At 45.0% G+C, this 23,909-nt stretch overlaps 1 protein-coding gene across 1 annotated transcript in view; it reads right to left on the bottom strand.

The window, feature by feature from the left end:
* The window catches only part of Gsap (gamma-secretase activating protein), an 80,375-nt gene that overhangs the window by 12,391 nt on the left and 44,075 nt on the right, over window positions 1–23,909 (bottom strand). The window contains exons 20-24 of the mRNA XM_051152101.1: window positions 20,659–20,712; window positions 4,116–4,244; window positions 3,334–3,392; window positions 2,646–2,677; window positions 607–674 (exon numbers count right to left, since the gene is read on the bottom strand). Coding sequence (XP_051008058.1) covers window positions 607–674; window positions 2,646–2,677; window positions 3,334–3,392; window positions 4,116–4,244; window positions 20,659–20,712 — 342 coding nt within the window. The remainder of the gene's footprint in view (window positions 1–606; window positions 675–2,645; window positions 2,678–3,333; window positions 3,393–4,115; window positions 4,245–20,658; window positions 20,713–23,909) is intronic.

The following is a 23,909-nucleotide window of genomic DNA, read 5'->3' as shown; positions in this document are numbered from 1 at the left end:
CCATGTGTGGGGTACTATAGCCACATGGGGGGGTACTATAGCCATGTGGGAGGGGGTACTATAGCCACATTTTCAGTCAGATCCAGTTCCTAGAGATGGAATTGGCTGGCTCTCGTGCTTTCGTAAGACGCCACCAAAATAGTTTGTTCTAAGCCAGGTACCTGTATCCTGGGCTTTGTTAATATCATAATTTAATGGCAAAATACTTTGTCAATTTGATAGTCAAAAAAAAGAAACAGGCATGGACATGGTTCAAAGGGTAAAAGCGACTGTCATGCAAGCCTGAAGACCCGGGCTCAGATGCCTAGATCCTAGGTAAAGGCTAGAAGCAGGGGCAGGGTCGGAAGGGCAGACTGTGAGCATACATCCACATGTATTCTTCATCATCGTTTACAATTACATGGATATTCATGTGACTAATGCATCTCCTCCACTAGACTAAATGTCCCGAGAGGACAGACTCATATATGTCCTGCTTGTCACTGGAGACCCACGCCTACGATGCTGGCAGCACCCAGTTGTTGATGGCAAATGCCGTCAGAATGTGCAGCAATCTGTCCTTGCCCACTGTTTCTCCAGACCACTGCTTGCCTACTGGCTACTTACCAGGCCCACGAGCAGCCTCTGGTGTCTATCTTCCTCTTGTAAGAGGGGTATTAACCGTGGCTCTGAAACTGAGCAGAGGAGCCGTCATCAGAAGGGTAGTGCTCGGGAAGTGGGCTAGAGCCACACAAGCCAGTTCCCAGCTCCAGCCTCTGAACTCTCAAGAGGCCTAACCCTTGGGATGGCGGGGCCTCCGTGGAAGGATTGTGTGGCTCCTCTCTCCCGCCTGACCCCATATTCAGCGGCCTTGAAAGTTACCGAGTTGATGAGACAGTCAATAACTCGGGCAAACAATGCTGATGGGCACAGGTTATGAGACTGAAAAGATAATGGTGAGGCTGGGTGTGGTGGCGCATGCCTTTAATCCCAGCACTTGGGAGGCAGAGGCAGGCGGATCCCTATGAGTTTGAGGCCAGCCTGGTCTGCAAAGTGAGTCCAGGACAGCCAGGACTCCCTGAGAAACCCTGTCTGGAAAAACCAAAAACAGAGAGAGAGAGAGAGAGAGAGAGAGAGAGAGAGAGAGAGAGAGAGAGAGAGATGACAGTGAGACAGTTACACAAATGCCACTCTGACTGACCCTGCACTAAGGAGGCAGGAGGGAAAGGCTAGCATGCGGGGCTTCCCCCAGACTTCCCTAACAACTCTCCCACTGGGTTCTTCTCTCAGGATCTCTTAGGCCCCAGAGCAGGTAAGAGGGCAGAATCCACCGGCTGATGCGTCTTTCTAAAAAGGGTGCTCCATGGCCCCTCGGGATAAGTGCTCCTCCGCCCTACTTAACCCCCTCAGAATATGAGCTTGACATCCCTAATTTGCAGTGTTCAGTTTCAGGCAGTGACAGCATTCTTCACAGGAAGCAAAGCACAAGACAGGAAGGAAAAAATTTTAAAGGGCGTTGAGAGACACTGCCCAGCAAGATGCTAGCCGGCCTGGCACTGAGCAGAACTTCAAAAGCTCCCCTAGGCAGCAACAAAAAGTTTCTACACTGCACAACTTTCAGGCACAGCAGGGAGATGGCCTTGGAGTTTACACATCTATGGCCTGTCTGCCCGGCCATAGTCCCTGGCTACAGGCAAGGGTGGTCTGGTTACCCACGGGGCTGAGGCCAGTTCCGTGTGGAGATAGGTCACCTTCACAGTTCTCTGGCCTGTGTAGACAGCTGTTGAGTATACTACTGCACACTTCGCAAATTAATTTTCATTAGTGTCCCCACACATATGAGAAACAGTTAAGTCCACAAAACGGGAGCAGATAGCGAGTTTCTTTCATGAAGGGCAGCCTTCATGAAGCATGACCAGCATCCGAGAGGCCTAGACATGGATATGGTCACCATTCTCCTCCTTCGGTTACTACAGAGGAAACCCTCCTTGCCTGTCAAGACTTAATTTAGCTAACACCTGCCTTGGAAAGCCTCCCCCAGCCTCCCTCTCTCCTCCAGCCCGGGCCCCTCAGCCCCTACACTAGGCACTACCTAGGTTTTCTCTATACCAGAGTCCTCTGTCCTTGCTTTCCCCTCATGCAGGCCCTGAGGACCCTGTGCAGGGGCTTACGGTTGACCTGTGACAGCTAGCTCTAGAATCTAAGCTGGTATCCACCCCACAGAACCACGCTGCTTACCAGAGGCCCAGTCTTTGCTCCCCTGGGCCAAGGCCAGGGCATGACCGGGTGTGAGGCAAATGAAAGGCAGATTGCTAGTCAAAGACCCTGTGATCAGACAGCTGGAGAGAGCAGCTCATGCAAGAGAGCTGCCAAGTGCACCCCGGGTACAGCCAGAGGTCACGCTAATTAGGTCAGCTCTGAGGAGAAGTGAGGAAAACCAAAAAACCCAGGGGCCCCCTTCAGGAAAAACATACTCGGCAGCTGCCCCTGGAGGTCCTGGTGCCAGGAAAGACATGGCACTGGCTATGTGGTCACTCTGACAGGGTGACATCAAGAGCCGTTGCTATCCATTACACCCTGATATACTTCTGGAAGTGATTTTCTTGCCATCACATTGATTAGAAAGACTAAACAAAACACGGACTTTAATACAGGTCTTTTCTTACCCAGTGTCTTTGTTTCCAAGTTAGAAATCACCCTGCAAAGAAATCGTGTGTTATTTATGAAGGAAGCATCATTTTAAAAACTTAGAGCCACAACACTATACGGTGTCCCTCACCCGTCCCCGCAAAGCCCCTCAGAAACTGCTGCAGAAATGGCTCTGGCTACTTGAAAACTCAGAAACTTCAATCGATGTACCAAAGGGCACACTAAGCAATTACAAGTCCCAAAGCCCTTTAGTGCCAATAACAGCAATTATTTAGAAAAAAAAATTGCAGTAATCTGTTATTGGAAATAACGAAGAGGGGAAAAAATAGAAGTTGGAATGAGGCCTACACTTTTAGCTCTCTGAAGTGACTCATGTAACCCAGAAAATACACTTTCAAAACAAGAGCAAGCTCTACCAACACAGCCCACAACAACTAAAAATAAAAAAATAAAATTAAAAATAAATAAAAAACCCTACTATCTACTCCCATGCTTCAAGTCTGAAGTACGCACTAATAAAAGCCTTCTTTACCAGTTAACCGTCATACGCCTTCCGTTCCAGGGTCTATAGAGGCTTTACAGAGCAGCTTTTCCCACCAGAAACTCCAGGTCCCAGTGGTCTAAGGGAGCCAAGGCAGCACTTCGCTGAGAGTGTACCACAAGGGCAGCCGAGCAGGCCAACGCCAGCGTCCTGCTTGTACTTACTTTGCCGCATTGTCAAGAATGCTCTTCACATACATGGTGGATCTTCTCTTTCCCGTTTTCTAGGGGTGAGAACGTGTCAGGAATATGGAAGGTGAAATTTTTGTGGGTAGCTTTCTTTTTTAAATAGCAAAAACAAATAGTAATGTAATTAAAGGCTTCAAAAATAATATTATTTTCCATGTAACAAGGACACCTATATTTTTAATTAAACTTTATTCTCAGACAACATAATTATAAGAAGCCTGGGACTCTATGCAATAATAGGGCAGGGGTCTCCATTAAAGCTTTTATCTAATTTTACTATTCCACAACATCAAACAGGAAATAGATGTTATTCAGGATGTGTCTAGTTCTAAATCATTCACCATACGTGTAGATTTACATACTACAGTGTACCACCATGATCAAAATACAGAATTATTTCATTTCCCCCAAAGAGCTCCCTCTACAATCAACCCCTTTACAGTCCGTCTTACCCTAACCTCTAGCAAACACTAACTGGGGAGCGCCTACATTTTCCTTAATAAACTTTTAGCTATTCAAGTGACGTAACAGCATCTGAGATACGCCACTCATTGCTCTTTCTGTTAGGAACAAGCCACATGTCCCTTCACTTCCCTTACGCCAATTCCCTCCTCAAAGAACAGACAGTAGAAGCAGTCCTGCCTGCCCACTGGGTTGTCATTGAGGCAGTGCAGCTGCTGACAGGGAAGGGCCCAGCTGGCGTTGAGCCAGCGCTGTTGCTGGCCTCGCTCAGTCTCTACTGTCAGCTGTGTGCTCACCTCTTCAGAGACCAGGTTGTGCCACTCTCTCCTCACAACACTGTTGTGATAGCGTAAGTGAGGCTTCGTATACTTGATATAATCAAGGTTGGCGTTCAGTTTTGCCCAGTAACCCTTCACGTTGTAGACCTGTAGGCAAAAACAGCAGCAGCTTGAAAAGCAGGTGCCATGGTTCATAACCACAGCAGGGACCACTCACGCCTCTCCGTGCCTCTCGGGCGTCGCCGTTTCTGAGCAACTGCCTCTTTCACATGAGCAACCACACCACGCGAGAATTTGGAAACAAGGCACTCAGGAGCCTAGCCTCTCTTCTTCCTCTCTCTTCCCATTTACAGCAAAGAGAGCTAATGCACACTTCCCAATGCTGAGGACTTCCTAGTTGGGGTGGCCCCAGTAGGAAGCCTGTGCTCAAGGCATTTCCTCCCTAGAGAGCAATTCTTCCGGCTTGGGTGATGTCACACACTAGGTCCTGATAGAAATGTGCTCGAAACTCATAGCAACCAGGACAGGCTGGCTTCCCTCTAGACTTATTCATTTCCCAAACCCACGAATCAAAACGAGGGCATTAACTAATCTCACAAGAGTTGTGACGTTCTCCCAAACAGAATTAGTTTGCTTCTAAATCTTTGAAGTATTTGTTATTGTACTATCCTGGAGAATGTAACCATTCTGTTCACTTTTTAATAATAAAACACTATGCTAATACATATTTAATGTATAAAGTATAGTAATGATATCTGTAGATGTGGGGAGTCTGGCGAGCATACACTGGGATCCCCAGGTTCCTGTGTTCCAGAATAAAAAATTGGACAGGGCACATGGAAGGCAGGCAGCAGAAGCAGAGAGAGTTTAATTAGGAACCACACGTGCAAGGAAGGAAGCAAGCCAGGGCTGGGAGAGGAGGTCTAAACTCAAGGGCAAACCCTGTACAAAGCACTGGGAGCCTACACCCCAGGGCCATGAGGTCATCCGCGCAGCACAGGCTCTCTACCTATGCTCTGTTATGTGTCAACCTTGCTGACAATGGCAGTAAAACCTTTTGGGCTTCACTCTCCGTTGTGCTCTCCTGTCTCACCGGCATCCACTTGCCTTTTATAATACAGTCTTATCAAAACATATCTTTTTATAAGTATCTGACCAAGGTTAGATACAACATGTGTGGCCTAAGAGACGCTGCTTCCTGGGGGTGGCAGTCTCAATAGCATCCTAGAAGACAAGAGGACTGTGGTCAATGGGGGTTCCACAGACCCTCCTCAAAATATAAGCCATTGTTATTGGTTACCCTCCGGATCCTGGTGCTGAGCACCTGCTGCTGAAGACACCGCATATGCAAATCCCAGAGCACTGAGCCGTGGAGCCTGTACAGACCTGGAAACTTCATCCCTACTGGCTGATCAAGATTATACGCACGTGCTGGCCAGCTTTCACAGTAGTGGACGGCGTCTGCACATTACTACCCAGCTGAGAACTCAGCCACGTCCAACACACACACACATGCACGCATGCACGCATGCACGCATGCACGCATGCACGCACGCACACACACCCCTCAACACTCAGGGACCATCGCAGAAGAGGGGGGCAGAGAGCTTGTAAGAGCCAGAGGAGGTGGAGAAGTACTGTGAGACAATCTTTTCCAGACAGGACATGGCAGGTGCACAGTGACCTCCCACCAGCATGCCCCAAACTCGCACAAGATAAAGCGGGCCAGAACCCCAGGGGGGGGGGAGTTGGTTTGCTTCAGGGCTGCAGCCCCTGAGAGGCCGCCCAGGCCCCTGTGGAGGAACCAATAGATGAACATAATGGCAGCAGCAGGAGGGTTCAGTGGGCTTTAAAGACCACGTGAAGTAGGGAGGGAAGTGGTGGAGAGAGATGGGAGGAGGAGGTGGAGTTGAGGGGCAGCTTTGATCAAATCATATGCTTGTACTGGCTAGTTTCATTTGTTTTGTTTGTTTTAGTCAAATTGACACAAGCTAGAGTCATCTGAGAAGAGGGAGCGTCAATTAAGAAATCACCCCCTACCAGTCTGGCCTATTGGCAAGCCTGTGGGGCGGTTTCCTGATTGATGATTGAGGAGGAAGGGCCCAGCCCTCTGTGAGTGGTACGGTCTCTGGGCAGGTGGTCTTGGGGGCTATAAGGAAGCAAACAGAGAGCCAGGGAGCGAGCCAGTAAGCAGTGCTCCTCCTTGGCCTCTATTTCAGATCCTGACACCAAGTTCCTGCTCTGAGTTCCTGTTGTGACACTCAAATAACCCTTTCCCTCCCAGGCTGCTTTCAGCCACAGCATTTATCATCGTACAAACTCAGCTAGGGCAACGCATGAGGGAATTCTTTCAACAGTGAATTTAGAAAGGGGAAAAAGGAACTTAAATGAGTGATAACTTGAATAAAATATATTTCAATCACACACATATAAATATTAAGTAAAAATGTAGCTAATGTGCTATTGTTGGAATGACAACACGGGCTCACACAGCCAAGACTCCTTCTCCAGGAGAGAGAAAACCTCAGAACACTGAAAACTGCCATGTATTTACAGGGTCGATGCGAATGCTGGTGTCAGGTCCCATTCCTTATCTTTTCTTCCTGACGTTTCCTTTATAGCAAACCTGTCTTACCTATCCCTTTCTCCTTGTTTGCATTTTATAACAATTAATAATAATAATAATAATAATAAACAGTAGCAATTGTTCATATTCATCCTCTCTGTCGTCATCACCACCACCACCATCATCATCACCATCATCATCATCATCATCACCATCATCATCATCATCCCAATCCTGCAGGCTTATTGCCACAGCCCTTTTCATTTCCTACATCTTGCCAAGGACTACAAGTGCCCGAACCAGAAAACTAGTTGGTGTTGTGGTGCCATCTAGTGGTCAGCTTAACTATAGGCATGCTCGCTTTGCCAATGCCATCCACCTTGGGATGATTTACCTAATCTTGCCCAGGGAGAGAACTAGGGTTCCACCTGTTTGTGTGGCCTGGTCCCCTTAGACCCAGTACTCCTGCTGACAGAAGACTGTGTTCACACCGTGGCTTCTTCGTCTTCTTTTTTAAAAATCATTCTCACTTAAACAAACAAACAAAACAAAACAAAAACTTCAGGGGCCAGTCAGCTGGCTCAGTGGCTAAGCCTGATGACCTGAGTTCTCTCCTTGAGCCCCAGAGTGGAAGGAGGAATCAACTCCCACAAGCCATCCTCTACCTGCACACCCACACATACAAGCCCACGTGCACAAATACATACACTTACTTTAATGCTTGTTTTTCTCACACTTGTTTTTCTTATTACAGTCTTGAGTCAACCAAGAAAAACAGAAAAAACAAACTGTGAGCAGGGCCCATCGACACCCTTCAAAGGTGTGGAGGTGCCACACGGTAAGATGAGTGTGTACTGGCACACGGGGCTTCCTCTGGGAGTTGTATATACTTGCGCGAGACTTTTAAAGGCTTCACACCTGAAAATAGTCAAAACCACGAATAAAAAGGTGTTGTGTCCCTGTTCTTCTAAGTTGAAACATTCCCTCCTAGAGGGAAGATGGAGGCTCGAAGCCTCAGGAAGCAAATGAAACTATCCAAACTTGGGAAAACCCTTTCTGAGTTACATGGGTGCAGCACAAAGGAGACTCACCCGTGGAGCAGCACACGATTGTGCCGGGCCCTCCATAGATGCAGCTGCCCAGGGGTTACCAAGCACCTGTAAACAACTGCTCACCAAGTTCTTATAGGCGATCCCAGTAAACGCATTGGTTCACCAAGCTACACTTGGATGGGACTATTTCTTTAGCCTGTTCTCAATGCCCTATCTGGAAGGAGTAGACATTTGTCGTGCCTATCCAGGAAGAGTCACACAACAGAAGACAAACAAAATGAAAATTAAAACTTATACTCAGTAAGAAATACTGTTAGTCAGAGGTCCCATAAATATCCCCATATGAACTTATAGGTCTTTCAGAGAGTCTGCTGGCCTCTTATAATCTCCAAGTCTTGTTACTGTTGGTACGAATGTCAGCATATGATCAGTGATGTGATTTAACCTGCATCATTCAGAGATGACTATGAATTGAAAGGCCTATTTACGAGACCGAGAAACACACAGCCCGGGGAAATGGATTTGAGAAGACGAAGGATGAAGATGGTATGTTAACAGGGCTCTTAGTGAACAAAGACTGTAACACCAGAATACAGATCATGGGTTTGGATCTGTGGCAAGGCAAGGAAAGCTGAGAAAAAATCGATATCCCTTCATTGTCTGTGGTAGACAGCAGCTTCTAGCTTGTGATTTCCAGCCTCAGCTGCCCATTATAAACACTGCCATCTGCTTGAATTTCACTGTTTGGGGGGAGTGGTTTGAGCATGCCTGGTAACTGCAGTCAGCCTCCTCCTCTTTACAAGGCACCCAGCCCATACCACTGAAGGCTGATTAAGACAGCTGTGTGAAGACGTGTAATTAGGTAGAAATAGGAGATGGGTCTGAGAACATTAAGGCCAATCTGCAAGGAATCCCAGATTCTAAGTTAACGCCAACACGCTCATTGGCCCAGAGAATAAAAGCAGCTACTATGTTATTTTTATTTTGCTTCTTTTAAAATGTTAGATGTTGCATCTTGAAGGAAAAGAAAGGAGGAGGAAGAGGAGGAAAAGGAAGAGGAGGAGGAGGAGGAAGAAGAAGGAAGGAAGGAAGGAGGAGAAGAAGGGGTGCTCCCCCATCTAATCAGCACAGCTCAGCACCTCATAGAGTGTTTGGGTGTGGCCCCAGACACTCAACTGACACTTGACCAAAGGGGAGTTGGGAGGGCTCCAAATACTATCCCCATAAACAATGACATGGCAAAGTGAAAACCACAAGTCTTTAGATTCTCATACCAGCTACTTCAAAAGAATTCAGTGGAGTCTTTTGTTTGTTTGTTTTGAGGCAGTGTCTCTCACTATGTAGCCCTGGCCAGCCTCAAACTCAAAGAGTTCTGCCTCCTGAGTGCTGGTATTAAAAGCATGCAACACCATGGCTAGCTTCCTGTGTTCTTTTAAAAATACAAAAATGAGAACTAGAGAGATTTCTCAGCAGTTAAGAGGACTTGCTGCTCTTACAGACTACTTGAGTTCAGTTTCCAGAACTCACGTGGAACAACGCAAAACTGCCTGTATCCGATGGGCAGCTCAGCCTTCATGTGGGTCCACTAGTGAGGAGAGTGGGGGCTGCCTATGACATGGACTCTGTCGCCTGCTTTTTGATCACTTCCCCGTGGTGGGACTGCCCTCGCCAGGCCACAGGGGAAGAGGACGAACTCAGTCTTGATGCTACTTGATGAGTCGGGGTGGGTGGCTAGGGGGCTCCCCTTTTCTGAGGGATAGAGGAAAGGGGAGAGGGAAGGGAGGGTGGGCCTGGGAGGATAAGAGGGGGATATGTGCGGGATGTAAAGTGAATAAATAAATTATTTTTTTTCTGCTTGTAACTCCAGTTCCAGGGAATCCAATGGGCCTCCTCAGGCACCTGCACACATGTAGTATACAAATAAACATGCAGGGCTGCATGTGCGTGCACGCGCACACACACACACACACACACACACACACACACACACACACACACACAAATAAGCAAATCCTTAAAAATATACAAAAGTGCTTTATGAACAAAGTGTCTATGGGCTTAGCTAGTCCTTGGGGTCTGGTTTAAGAAGTAGATTCTCAAGGAATGGCCAAAAAGCATTTTTTTTCCCCCTGCACAAAAGGGAGTTTTAACTTTTTACTTTGGAAGAAGAAAAATTATTTCCATCTCTTCTTCAAAAGTAGTCTCCCCTTGTCTCTTAGGAGCTCACAAAGCAGTCACCACATGCAAACAGTCACAACTATCAGCTACACAAAAGGCCCAGTTACACTAAGGGACCACTTCCCATTTTGATTTGCATTGGCAACTGATCCAGACCTGGAACAAAAAGGGCCCATGGTACAGGCTCATCTGCAAGTCGCTGCCAGCAGTGAATATCACCCTCTTGTTTCTTGAAGACCCTCTGGCACTGGTCATACTTGTGCTGACTACCCTGAGAGAAGCCTGTATACTCTGTGGACCAGGACTCAGAGAGCGGAAGACCGGCAGTGGGTCTCACCTCAGCACCAAGATCTACTTAGGGCCAAGAGAAATCCAGTGTGCATGCGTGACATGTAGCATAGAAAAGTGTCTTTGTAGGCAGATGCTCAAAAGGCACCATACTACACTAAGCTTTGTGTAGGGGCGTCCCTCCACGGACACATGCCTAGAGTTCCTGGGACTTATCACTAAGATATCTTGTACAAGTCTCATGAATATTAAATAGGCTTCCTCCTGCTCCAGCATCTGGCAAAAATTCCACCTCCTTGACCCAACTGGGGAGTTTTATAAGCCATTCTGTTTTGTTTCTAATGGGGTGACTATTTCAAGTGTAATTGATAATTATGGCCATCTACCTCACATTTAGCTTTCATGGGGCATATGCCCAGAGAAAGCCAGTGTTAGTAAGACATTTCCCTCCTTGCAACCGTAGATGTTGAACATTAAATCTCTTTCTATTTCTGGTTGTCTGTCTTTCTTTTCTAGGCAGACCCTTGTTATATAACTTATGCTCACCTTGAGCTGGTCGTCGTCTTCCTCAGCCTCCTGAGGGCTGAGAGTACCAAAAGTACAATGAGAGAAGCCCAGCTCAGACAGGGACAAAAATAATAATAATTTTCTAGCTGGGTCTGGCTCTCAGTTCTACAGCTAGGAGGTAAGTAGTCTGGCTACCTAATCTCTAGAGAAATGGCAGGAATTAGTTCACTAGCCTGAGGCTTTATGAATAATAAATATGCTGCTGCTTTGTGGTATCATAAGATTATGCTTACAGTATTAATTGAATTTACTGTAACCCACTCTCCCAGGACACATATGCACTCCAAACTTTGGAAAATCACCATTTCCCCAGAACCAGCTAGCATTTGAAGCGTGCTTCCTTTCCTCCAAAGCAACCATTCCAAAAACTCAAAACAGTGGCTGTGCCAATATTTCGGATTGCTAGGCAATCTTTTACCCAAATGACAGCATCTGTCTACACTGGGAGCCCCAAGGAGAATCAGTGCCTTTTGTGCTCCACCAAGCAGTGAACTATATACTCTTGCTCTGTCTAGTTAAAGCACTTTGAATGAAGAAGTATGTAAGCAGGCCTGCATGGAGAAGCGCCCAGGCAGCAAGCACCCTCTTCCCAGGTGTTTAGGAGCCCTGCACCCTGAGAGACTGCCCCATCCACAGCAGAGGCTGTGAGCAGAAATGCTTCAAGTCTTCCTGGCCCTCCCAGCGCTGGGTCAGGTGCTCAGGCATTGCTGAGCAAGTGATTAAATACACTAAGGACGTCTGGTTTTGAGCCAGGCATGTGGCACACACTTGGAATCTCAGCCCTTGGGAGGCTGACAATCAGACCAAGGTGAGTATAGGTCATGTAACAGGAGGCTGCCTGAAAAGGAGAGACAGATAATCAGGAATGGGAGGGAGGGAGGGGGGAAAGGAGAGGGAGAGGGAAGGAAGGGGAGGGGGAAGAATGGGAGAGGAGGGAGGGAGCTGGGGGAGAGAGAGAGAGAGAGAGAGAGAGAGAGAGAGAGAGAGAGAGAGAGAGAGAGAGAGAGAGAGAGAGAGAGAACAGGCCTATTTTTAAAAGCTACTTTAGGAAACAATACCCAGTTCCTCTAATTGAAGCATGCTCGCTTTTTCACTCTCATATCTGAGTAAGCTATAGTTTTTGTTTGGTTTCCTGTGGTTACATAGTTTTAGTGGTTTCTCTTCTCACTATAAAATCAGGTGCAGTGTCTAACCTTTTACACAAGTTGCTGTTTCCCCAGAGCAAACTGTAGTTTAGCAAGGATCAAAGCCATTCTTAGAAGATCACTCTTGACAACAGTTCTTTAAAGCATGGGCCTTGTTCCCATAAAAAACAAAACAAAACAAACAAACAAAAAACATCTTTTTAAGATTTTAAAAACTATTTGGTAAACCATTTAGAAAGTGGGGAAGCCATTTGTCTTTCAGGTGACAGGTGTCTTGTAAAACAACAGGTGTACCTGCCCCAACACGGTCCCCAAGTCATAGTCCAGTCAGCTCCCAGGATGAGATGCCATCAATCGGTGGCTTGTAGATGACAGACATTTATTCCTCCAGTTCCTGAAACTGGGACATCTAGAGTCAGGGTGCAAGTGAATCCAGTATCTGTCAAGGGTCCATTTCTTAGACAGTCATGTCTACCTTGTGACATCATGAGGTAGGAAGGATTGAGTTGGGTCACATGGATCTTTAAAAAAACAATGACCCATGCAAATCATAAGGGCCATAGTTGTCACCTCCTAAAGCCACCCCGCTGAGGATCAGGACTTCAACATACAAATCCGAGGGGGTACAACCAGACTACAGCACTAGATTAAACACGTGTACACAGCAGCAGGGGGTCTTCTCATTTCACTCTGCCCTTCTGCCCTTGACTCAGCTAGGAGCGAGGAGTGCAGTTAGAGCATACTTACTATTCCTCAATAAGAATATTGTGAGCCAAGAATTAATTGGCTTATAATAAGCCAATGAGGAAAAAAAGACAAAAATGGCTTTCTTATTATTCCCTTATACTTACTTTTAAAATGAAAACACACAATGTTGATAAGGTTGCACTAAACTAATGAACTCCTTTTGTTCTCAAATATACGTGTGTGTAGCTTTGTGTGTATGCCACATGTACATGTGTGCTAATAGAGGCCAGAAGAGGGTGTTGGATCCCCCGGAACTGGAATCAGAGGCCACTGTGAGCCACTTGAAAGGGGCTTGGGAACCAAACTTGGTCCTTTGGAATAGCAACAGGGCTCTCAACCTCCGAGTCATTTCTTCAGCCCCTAAATCTTTTGGACCAAGTAAATTACAACTTTCATTGAATATTATAGGTTAGTAAGAAGAAACCAAAGCTATTAAAAAATGTCATAGTGTTTTACCATAAGACATGTTCAACCTTTAACCTTAGGAGAGTAAACCAAAAGAAAAACTGCATGTATATGAATATATAAAATTGAAACAGTAACAGCCTAAGTGTCCCTCAGTAGAAGAATGGATAAAGAAACTGTGGTACATTTACACTATGGAATACTACTCAGCTATTAAAAGCAAAGAATTCCTGAAATTTGTGGACAAATGGATTGAACTAGAAGTGATCATTATGAGTGAGTTAACCCAGAAGCAGAAAGACTCAAATGGTATATACTCACTTATAACTGGACACTACCCCAAGGGACATGTCCCATGAAGTCTTCACCTACCAGGAAAGTGGTATAGATGTGAAGACATCCTTTTGGGACTCTAGGTGAGAGGAAGATGGGAGAATGGGGAAATAGAAGGATCCAAAGGGTTCTAGAAACCTATAAGTAGAACACTATGACAGGCAGAACTGGGCTCAGGGGTCCTGCTCAAACTATGGCACCAACCAAGGACAATACGTGCAGTAAACATCAAACCCCTATCCAGATCTAGCCAATGGACAGGACATTCTCTGCAGTTGAGTGGAGAGTGGGGTCTGACTTGCACATGAACTCTGGTGCCCCATATTTAACCATGTCCCCTTGATGGGGAGGCCTGGTGTCACTCAGAGGAAGGATAGCAGACTACCAAGAAGAGACTTTATACCCTATGATCATATACAGGGGGAAGAGGGCCCCCTCTGTCACAGTCATAAGGGAGGGGAGTAGGGGGAAAGCAGGAGGGAGGGAGGAATGGGAGGATAGAAGGGATGGGATAACAATTGAGATGTAATATGAATGAATTAATAAATAAATAAATTTTAAAAATTGAAACAGTATCTTTAAAGATCTCACATATATGAGGCAACCACTTACCACCAAGTTATTTCCCCAGAAAATATCTGTATAGCATCTAGAGATAATTGAATACCCAAACCACAAGGTTGATCAGATAAATTCAGACATGGCAATTCAGCGGAATCACTACAATTCATTACTTTATGTAACAGCATGAAAAGTGCTTAGAAGTTCATATTTGATCAAATGTTTCTAGATTCCCATAACTACTAAGTCAAATATGCATATGTATGACAGAGGCAAAGGCAAAGTAGAGGGACTGGGCAGTTGATGCACTAGGCACTGAAGAACTATGGATTAAAGTTCTTCCGCTCTAGGCATGGTTATTGGGGTGCAGGTGATTCCACTAGCCTGCCCTCAGGGGCCTTCAGAGTCCTGACAATGTCCTACATCATCACCTGTGCCAGGTGCATGGGACATAAGGGCCACCCCGGATCTCCTGCCTCTCCCGCATCTTCTCTCTGTGTCCTTCTGTCCTCATGGCTCTATCCCTGTCGGTCTGTCTGTCTCCGTGTCCAATCCAAACTCCTTCCCTTTACCCTCCTCCAAATAAACCTCCTTTATACCAGATATGTTGGGTGTGGCATAACCATTATTACAACATTGGTGCCGAGAAACTCGGTGGACATGCGCATTGTCTTGGCATACCGGGATCCCTTATACACCTGTCCACAACAGATTTGCTTTCTCTCCTGATGCTTCTCATGGGTCTAAGTCACATACCAGGACCCTGTTTCCAACTCATTGCCTCCTGCAACAAGCCTGCTTTCCAGCTCACCTACCCACCACTGAAAGGCAAGGTTTACCTGTCTCCATCCCAGCATCCTCGGAGCTGCAACCCTTCTGTTTCCTCAATCCTTCGTGTGTATGGGATCCCTCTATGAGAACTCAGTTTTCTTCCTCGCCTTCTGGCTTTAATGAAAGTCCTAGTACCAAGTACCAGGTGCCAAGATTCTCCAGGCTTAGCCATGCTACGCTTTGAGCCCTGTTGAGTTGAGCTAGGTGACACTGGGTGACAACCCAATGAATGACCTGGGTCACTTATAGCCTTCAGAATCTCCACCTTTGGGCTCCGCCAAAAGTCCTGGTACCAGGTACCAAGCGCTGAGTCTCTCTGGCTTATCCAGGCTAAGTTTTGAGCCCTGTTGAGTGCTTGATGACCCTGTCATTCCCCCTTCCCCTTTCTCATCCACAGCAGTGGTGTCTTGATATTTTCTCATTCTACTTTGAGGAACCCCCAGCCTCTACACCTCAAACCTGAACTGAAGGGCTTTAAACTTATTCGCCTTTCTAATAAAATTTCTAATATTATTCAAGAACACTAAGAGCAATCGACGAAATGGAAAGTGATCCCTATTTCTGTTATCTCTAAGTCCTGCCCCCCCCCCCGTGAATATCTCTCTCTCTCTCTCTCTCTCTCTCTCTCTCTCTCTCTCTCTCTCTCTCTCTCTCTCTCTCTCTCTCTCTCTGGTCTTCTTACTCAAGCTGCTTGGATGGCTTGTCTGTAAGTTGCATCAGGTCAGGACAGGTAAAACCAGGGACTGCAATGTGTGCACTCTTCCCATTGCAAACAGCTTTCTCAAGATCACTCCTGTCTGTTAATTTGGTTCTAAATTCTACTTAGAGTCTGATTTCTCCACATGACTCTGACTCTCAGCCTTTCCACGTGGACTTCTCCACCTCCAGCCGTCATGCCTGAGACTGAGAGTTCTCTCTTACCAGGCCCCATTTGATGGCTAGAAATTGGCATGCCAAATTTCCAAATTCTCACAACCACAGACAAGTGATCCTCAGATGTCTAAACTCTGCTCTATGCTCCCAAAGGCTCTCATCTCTAAGGCTCTACTTCTCAACACTTAAAAATTCTTTCTCTCTGATTTCTTTATACTCTACTCTCCAGAGAAAAATATAAAACTTGAGATTATACTGAGAATTCTTACATAAGGATTTATCATTTGCTTATACAAATGTTTTTAAGTAACCATGTCAACCACATGGCTTACCACCTTGCCATAAGAATCCACCATCTTAAGACGACCATGTGGTATAAAGCAACATTTATAAAACTTCTTAGTCCTAATGAACTCTCTATTTATTATTTTATCTCCTTTTTAGACTACAAAAGCAACAAATCTCATTTTAAATTGGTATGGACTTTTAGAAAGTCAAAGTTATATTTTTATAATAAACTGTACATGTGATTCAACCCTGGTTCAAAATATTCTTTATATGATGGTGAACTTTCAAAGTTAGAACAGTCTATTCAGATTTAAAATGTATGTCTAATAACTTAAGTCTATGCTAGTTCTAGGATGCATGAATGAATGCTGTTTCTTTCCCCTGCCGCCAGCTGCCTGGATTTGGGGTTCACCTCCAAGCTTTCTGGCCAATGGATTTGGTATAATAAATTCAAATGTAATTTTAAAGTTGGTTTATAATATTCTACTATATTGTTGACTCTGGAAATGGGTTATTGTTCACACTTTGTCAGACCCAGGCATGTTTTTAAAGTCCAGGGTCAAAACCAGGATGTGGTTAAACTCATAACTTGGGGTTAGTAGTTAAAAGTTTTGCTTAGATCATCGTAAACCATGGGACATGATTCCCAAGATACTTTTAAGTTGGGATTATATTAATTTTAAGAACATTCAATAGTTTATGTTTAGCCATGTTTTTGCTAATGTTACTAATGTATAATATGGCCTTAGATTTTTATAAGCTATAAACTTCTTATAAACTAAATCATATGGTAGGTTGTTATGCTGTGTAGCGGTACACTATAAAAAGGTCATAAAAAGCTCCCAGTCTCTTTGTGGACTATCTTTAATGATTTTTTAAGGCTCCAACCTAACAGGGATGAAACCTAAAGTCCTACTCTTTAATGATAATTAAGAAATGCAAGTTAATAATCAATTGCCTTACAAATAATCAAAGCCTTTAATGTGTCCAGAAATGTATTTGCAGTCATGCTAAGAATCAATGTGATTAGTCACAAGAATAAGCTTTATTTAGCCTCCTGAACATGCTTCCAAAGTTAAACAAGTGAAGTCTGTCTGTTTAGATCTACTTGAGATAGATGTGCTCCTCAAACACTTACCCATAGAATATGACATAATTATAGATCATAACATTCTGTTTTATGTTTGCAAGATACAGTTCAGAGCAGATAACCAAAGACAGATGAAGATTCCTTAACTCAGATACGCTAACCTTCAAACCTGTCAAAGAACTGATGAATATGGCATTTAATATGTTTAAACTTATGACAGAGACTCCCAAATCCTAACAGTAACTCCCCAAGGTCTCTGAGAAGATAGGAAAACAACAGATGACTCAAACCATGGATTACGGTACGCTAACCACTGGAAGACTGCCCCAATGCCTTGCCCACTGCCAGGGCCCAGCCTGAACTGTGGACAAACCGGACACCCAAAGAGTTATTGTCTCACACTGCTGAAGACAAGGTGAGGTCAGTCTCTCTCATGTTCTTTTTCCATAGAAACAGCCTCTCTTCTTCTGTGCCTGATGGCCAGACTGCCTCTGCCCGAGTTGACATGAAGACCACAGGAGCCTGGGACAACTGTCTAGATTCTGGATGATAGATTGGTCTCTGTCATTTTGACTGATATGTAGATTCATTTAGATCACAATTCATCCTTCTTAGGCCTCTGATCACGTTGATGGCTAAGCTACGGGTAGTTTGACAGATAGGGACCAGACAATTAGCTTCTCACCCCAAGGTAAGCTACCATGTTAGTTCATTAGTCAGTTCATTACCTAGTTAAAAACTGATGGAAAGCTTATGTAAGGCCTAAGGACACAGAAGCTTAAGTTGTGAGGACCTAAGAAGTATTTTATGGCCTAAGAAGGTATTTTAAGGTTAACAAATACAAGTGAAAACCTATATGGTTATAAGAAGGTGATTTAAGGTCTTAAAAAATCTTAAGTGCTTCAGATTTCTGCCTGTTGCTGCTGTTATATTAAGACTGTTCAGAGACTTGACATTCCACTATATGATCTACTATCATGGTTCCAAGCTTAAGATTTTAAACTTCCTTTGGTTTTTTAAATATAGTCTTTTAAATATAGACTTAAATATAGACTTAAAAATGTTTCTCACTGTACTAAATTTATATACATCCAGTCTTCTGGACAGAGAGAAGAAGTCCCTCCCTCATGATGTGTAGCTAGACTGAAAACCAAGATCAAGTGAGTTTTTGCTAACATGTCTGAAGCTCATCTCCTTTTGTGAGTTTAAAAAGATGCTTGTAAGCTACAGGAAATCCACCCGAATCCACCTCTCAGGTCAAATGGACTCCAGATAAGTACTGTCACAACAGCCTAAGTTTCCCACCCATTTCCTATTTCAGAGGGTGGGATTTATCCCTTTTCCCTGGTTTAGGGACCCCTCCCAACACACACACACACACACACACACACACACACACACACACACACACATATCCCTACCAAGATCATGGCCCTAAAGTCTCAAACATATATTCTGCCTCTAATATGTACACATCTTCCAGCATCCAGCCAGGTCCAGGTTTCCTCACGAGCTACATCCTGAAGGCAGGTGCTCCAGTCGTTGGGCCTGCATCTTCCTTCCCAGCCATAGATGTTCTCACAGATCCTGGACAGCAGTGAAACGTCCTTCTGACCCAGGACTGTGTGAGCCTCCCTCACCTCCCCATTATTTTAGAATCACCAAAGGTGTCATCACCCCCAAGTCAGCAGGAAGCAGCCTTTCTGAACACATGTCCTCACTCCCAATTTACCACCCCTTCCCAGTTTGTCATTTTTCACTGAACGAAAAGGGAGGAATGTTGATGTGCTGACGATTTAACTGGCCTGCCCTCAGGGCCCTCGGGGGCCTGACATCCTATGTCATCACTTGTGCCAGGTGCATGGAATATAAGAACCCATCCACCACCCAGCTCAGTTTCTCAGTTTCTCAGTTTCTCAGTTTCTCAGTTTCTCAGTTTCTCAGTTTCTCTCTCTCTCTCTCTCTCTCTCTCTCTCTCTCTCTCTCTCTCTCTCTCTCTCTCTCTCTCCCTCCCTCCCTCTCTCTCTCTCCCTCTCTCTCTGCCTCTCTCAGTCTCTTCTCTCTGCTCTTCCTCTGGCCCCACGTTTTCTTCCTCTGTCCTTGTCTGCCCTCCTGACTCTATCTTTGCCTGCCTGCCTGTCTAGGTGACCAATGGCCCGCCCTAACTCCCCTCCCCTTCCAATCCCTCAAACAAACCTCTCTTACACCAGCTATATTGCATGATAAACCATTATTATAGCAATGGTGGTATTAGATACATGGAATCCCAGGGACTCAGGAGTCTGAGGGTACAGCACAGGGTAGGGCAACTGCCTGGCCCACATCTTGAGGACCTCAACCCCAGCTCAAAAGCAGAACAAAGAAACCCTCATTGGCTTGTCAGCTAAATACGTCATGGGTTTCAAGCACTGAAATGCAGAGATGCAGAGCATACCCTGTGGCTGCCTATAAAATATGACTTTTCCTTTCATCTTCCTGTGTTAGGAGGGCTTAGCAGCGGCTCCACATTGCTTCTGGAGACAGTTGGCCAGCCTATTTTTCAAGGGCCTCTTAGGACCCAGAGCTAGAGCCACCGAGACAGCCTCCATCTGTCTTCTCTTGCCTCGAGACATCACTTGGCAGCCCCATGGATCCAAAAGAATCAAATGTACATAAAAGGCACAGCACAAGAAGCAGCCAGCACCGGAGATGTCCCAGGCTCGGCCAGGCTGTAACTACTAGACACAACGCCAAAAACAACAAAGGTGCTGCAAGGAAACTGTGCTAATGACCCCCAGCTTTTAACTATGTGCATATTCTTTTCTCCTCACCTCAAGCCACCCCCATCCTCCCTTTGAAACCAGCAGACTGCAGACAAGACACAAAGCCCCATCACCACAGGAAAGAGCTTGAGGGACCCTTACAGCAAGCCACCTCACTTTTGAGGGATGGAGAAGCTGCTCTGAGAGCCACGAGGAAACGAGAAATCCCAGCTCAGTTTACTTAAAGGTTTTATGACTGGAAGTGTGTGTGGTGTGCATATGTGTGAGTGTGTGTGTGATCATGAGTGTGTATGAGTGTGTCTCTGTGTGATTATGTGTGTGGTATGAGTGTGTGTATATGTTTGTATGAGTGTTTCTGTGTGCGTTAGTGTGTGTGTGAGAGTGTAGATGTGAGTGTGTATTTGTGTGTATAAATGTCTGTGTGTATATGTGTCTGTGTGTGAGTATGTATGTGAGTGTGTGTATGTCTGTGCGTGCATGTGTGTAATTGTGCCTGTGTGCATGAGTGTGTGTGTGTGTGTGTGTGTGTGTGTGTGTGTGTGTGTTTGAAGGAGGGACTACAAATGAAGCAGGGGCCGATTCCAACCTCTCTACAGATGTGTTCAAAGAGCTCCTTCTATAAGAGGCCTTGTGGTGGGTGATCCATGATCTAGCTAGGCTCTGTAAGTCTCTCCCAGCTTCAGGGAACCTCCCTTTTCAAACAGCAGTCCTAAGAACTGATAGAACATCCTATCAGTGGCTGACGGCTCTGGGGAGGGACTCTCCAGCAAGCCCACCCAGCTCTCTCTGCCAGGCTGCAATACCTTCTGAAACCACAACAATACTGGGGGCAGCAGAGGTCTCTTTGGGCCTCCCCTTCTTTGAAAGGGACTTACCTTCATAAGAGGCAATGGAAGCTCTTCTGTCACAAGCTTTATTCCAGGAATTTCCTATAATAGGGGAAAACATACAGGCAACATATCAACCCCCATGCTCAGGCCTTCAGGAAGTGTCTTCTGCATCCTGGCTTCCTGTGTGATAACCTCCACTTTAAATAACTTCCAAGGGTAAAAATAACAGAACACAGTGTGTCTCTTGCCTTGGAAAAGGAAATAGTGTGTATTTATTTATTTATTGGTTTTTAAAGACAGGGTTTCTCTGTGTTGCCCTACTTTGTAGACCAGGCTGGCCTCAAACTCAAAGATCTACCTGCCTCTGTCTCCCGAGTGCTGGGACTAAAGGTGTGTGCCGCCACTGCCTCCACCACCACTCAACTTCCTTCTTTCTTTCTTTCTTTCCTGAAATATTCTTTAAGTAATAGCTGATAGGTTCTCTAAAGAGAGAGGAACGATTATTGTGGGAAAATACAGAGCAAATACTGTATTTTTAGACATTTTCACTTAAGAGCAGATAAGGCAAACTGTAATTGAACTATTAAAGTCATAATTAAGTGGAGCCATGGAATTCGTCATCTGTATACCTCCCCTTTCTGCTGCTGTTTTCTTTCACTTATTAGTAACACTAGTTGGTCCTTTTCTTTCTAGAAGGAACCAAAATCAATGGGATTTTCATACACTGAGGTCCACCATGATCTCAGGGGCAAGAATTTCTGCACAGTCCCATGACTAAGCTAAAACATGCATAGTTCATGCCAGGGAACCCATCCCATGGCATTCTGCTAACTAGAACAAGACTGGTGAGCCAGGAATGAGCCATCTAATCCCAGGCAAAGGAGGTAGAGGCAGGAGGAGTAGGAGTTCAAGGCCATCCTCGGCTTCATAGTCACTCTGGGTCCAGCCTAAGCTCTACAAAACCCTGTCCATTAAAAAAGGGGCAGGGACCAAATATAAAAGGATAAACTTCCCAAATTGCCCTTATCTCTTGGATACTATGAAAAAAATATGTATTAACTATGTAGTTTGCCCTTCTGCCAGTCAATTCAGATTTCCTTCAAAACATATATGGCACTAGAAAACAATGTACAAATGTTTGATTGGTGCTTGAATGGCTGGATGTTACTGGCACACCATTCCTGTCAGCATTGCGGGGGGGGGGGGGGGCGGTGGCATGGGGGGGCAGTGTCACCTGTGATGAGGGAGCAAACTTTCAGGATATCTGAGTTCTTGAGTCCCCCCATAGGAACACAGAGCATCTGTGCTAAGGATGTGTGCCACCCATCACCGCGCATGCCATTTTAGGTTCTGTGTCAGTTAATATTGATTGTCAGCTTGGCAGTATGTGCCGTCACCAAAGCGACAGGCCTCTGGGCATGTTCGTGAGACATTCTAGATTAGGTGTACTGAGGTGGGAAGACCAGCCCTACATACATGTATCACCAGAGAGAATAAATCCAACGGGCTGGAGCGTTTGTTGCTCCCTAACTCCTGACCAGCCGCAGTGCCATGCTTTCTCCACAGTGAAGAACTGTATTACCCCTTTTCTTTCTTAAATTGCTTCTTGGTATTATTTTATTACAACCGCAAGGAAAAAACTTATATAAGTTCTAAATAACATTTTTAAAGGTACAATGGTAACATTCCAAAATAACTATAATTACAATGCACAATTTAGAATTAACTATGAGCAAGACCATTCTGATGTCTAGTATTCTACTTAACTGTATAGCTAAGTTGTTAAAATGTATAGAATTTGTTTCTGGTTATATTCGGTGTGTGGGTTTTGGGGGTTTTGTTTTGTTTTTCAAGTTTTTTTTTTTTTTTAACAGTGTTTATTTTAAACACCCAGTTGCTGGTCCCAGTGAGAGGCTCCTAGGCTATCCTGAGAAAAATTGTGAATTCTCCGTCAAAACAAAACAAAACAACCCAAGTCACTCTTTCCATGCAGATGTGTGAACTTGCTAGTGTGGCAAGTTTCTAAGGTTGCAGAATCCAGGGGAATGGTAGACTAGGAAAAGGTGACTACTTACGTCATTGCTGAAGATGAGCATGAGTGCACAGAGCTTCAGGAGGCCTTTAAGATAACTTATTCTAAACTCGGTAAACCCCAAGATGAGGCTAGTGTATAGAGGTCATACTGTGGATTTCTCTACATTGCCTTGTAGGACTTCCTGCTGCCATTGTGTGTATGTTCACAGAGTCTCCTGTGCCCCCAGAGAGCCTTGAGAAATGAACAGATGAACCATTGTCCATTAGGATGGTGGCTTTACACAACATCCAGGTAAGAACACAGCCCAGGGACCACTGGTCCTGACCCTGCCTCTCCACACTTCAGACACAGGACAAAAGAGCAATGGGTAACCCACAGAGGGAGCACCTCCTGATCTGTTGGCGTAGCCTGCAGACTTCCTGCCGCATGACCACAGAGTCTGCCTGTACATTCGTAAGTCACTTAAAAGAAAGACAACAACCTGGGTGCCTGGCAAAAGGAGAAACCCAGGCCTTTCCCTTGCAAAGTTACACTGAAGCAAAGAAGTCTATTAGCTATAGACAAGGAAAGAAGGTCTTTGGGAAAATACTATTGTCAAGTATCAAAAATTTAGAAATTAATCAAACATACAGGGCATGGTGGTGCATGCCTCTAATACCAGCACTTGGGAGAGGCAGGACAACCAGGAATTGGGTTATATGAGCCGATGCTTCTAAACAAACAGAAAAAAATTAAATAAATCAAACACATTTGTATATTTTCTTTTTCTTTTCTTTCTTTCTTCTTCTTTTTTTTTTTTTTTTTTTTTTTTTTTTTTTTTGTTGTTGTTGTTGTTGTTTTGTTTTGGTTTTTGAGACAGAATTTCTCTGTGTAGCCTTGCCTGTCTTGGACTCGCTTTGTAGACCAAGCTGGCCTTGAACTCACAGCAATCCACCTGCCTCTACCTCCCGAGTGCTGGAATTAAAGGCATGCACCACCACGCCCAGCTTCTTTTCTTTCTTTAGACAGGGTCTTACTACTATGTAGCCCAGGCTAACCTCCAACTCAAGATCTTCCTGCCAAGGCCTCATGAGTGTAGACTTACAAGCATGCACCATTGGCTCTAAATGCCTTTTTAATACAACACCTGCTCTGAGACCAAACACACTGCTCCACTATCTGACTGAAGGGATAAGAGGCAGGCGCTGCTGGCCACAGCACAATGAGCAGCAGCGTCATTTAGAGTTTGAAATCCTTCATATACATGAATTCTTTTAATAAC

This window comes from Acomys russatus, chromosome 10 (assembly GCF_903995435.1).
Source record: "Acomys russatus chromosome 10, mAcoRus1.1, whole genome shotgun sequence".
NCBI lineage: Eukaryota > Metazoa > Chordata > Mammalia > Rodentia > Muridae > Acomys > Acomys russatus.
This window is presented reverse-complemented; position numbering and strand designations above follow the sequence as displayed.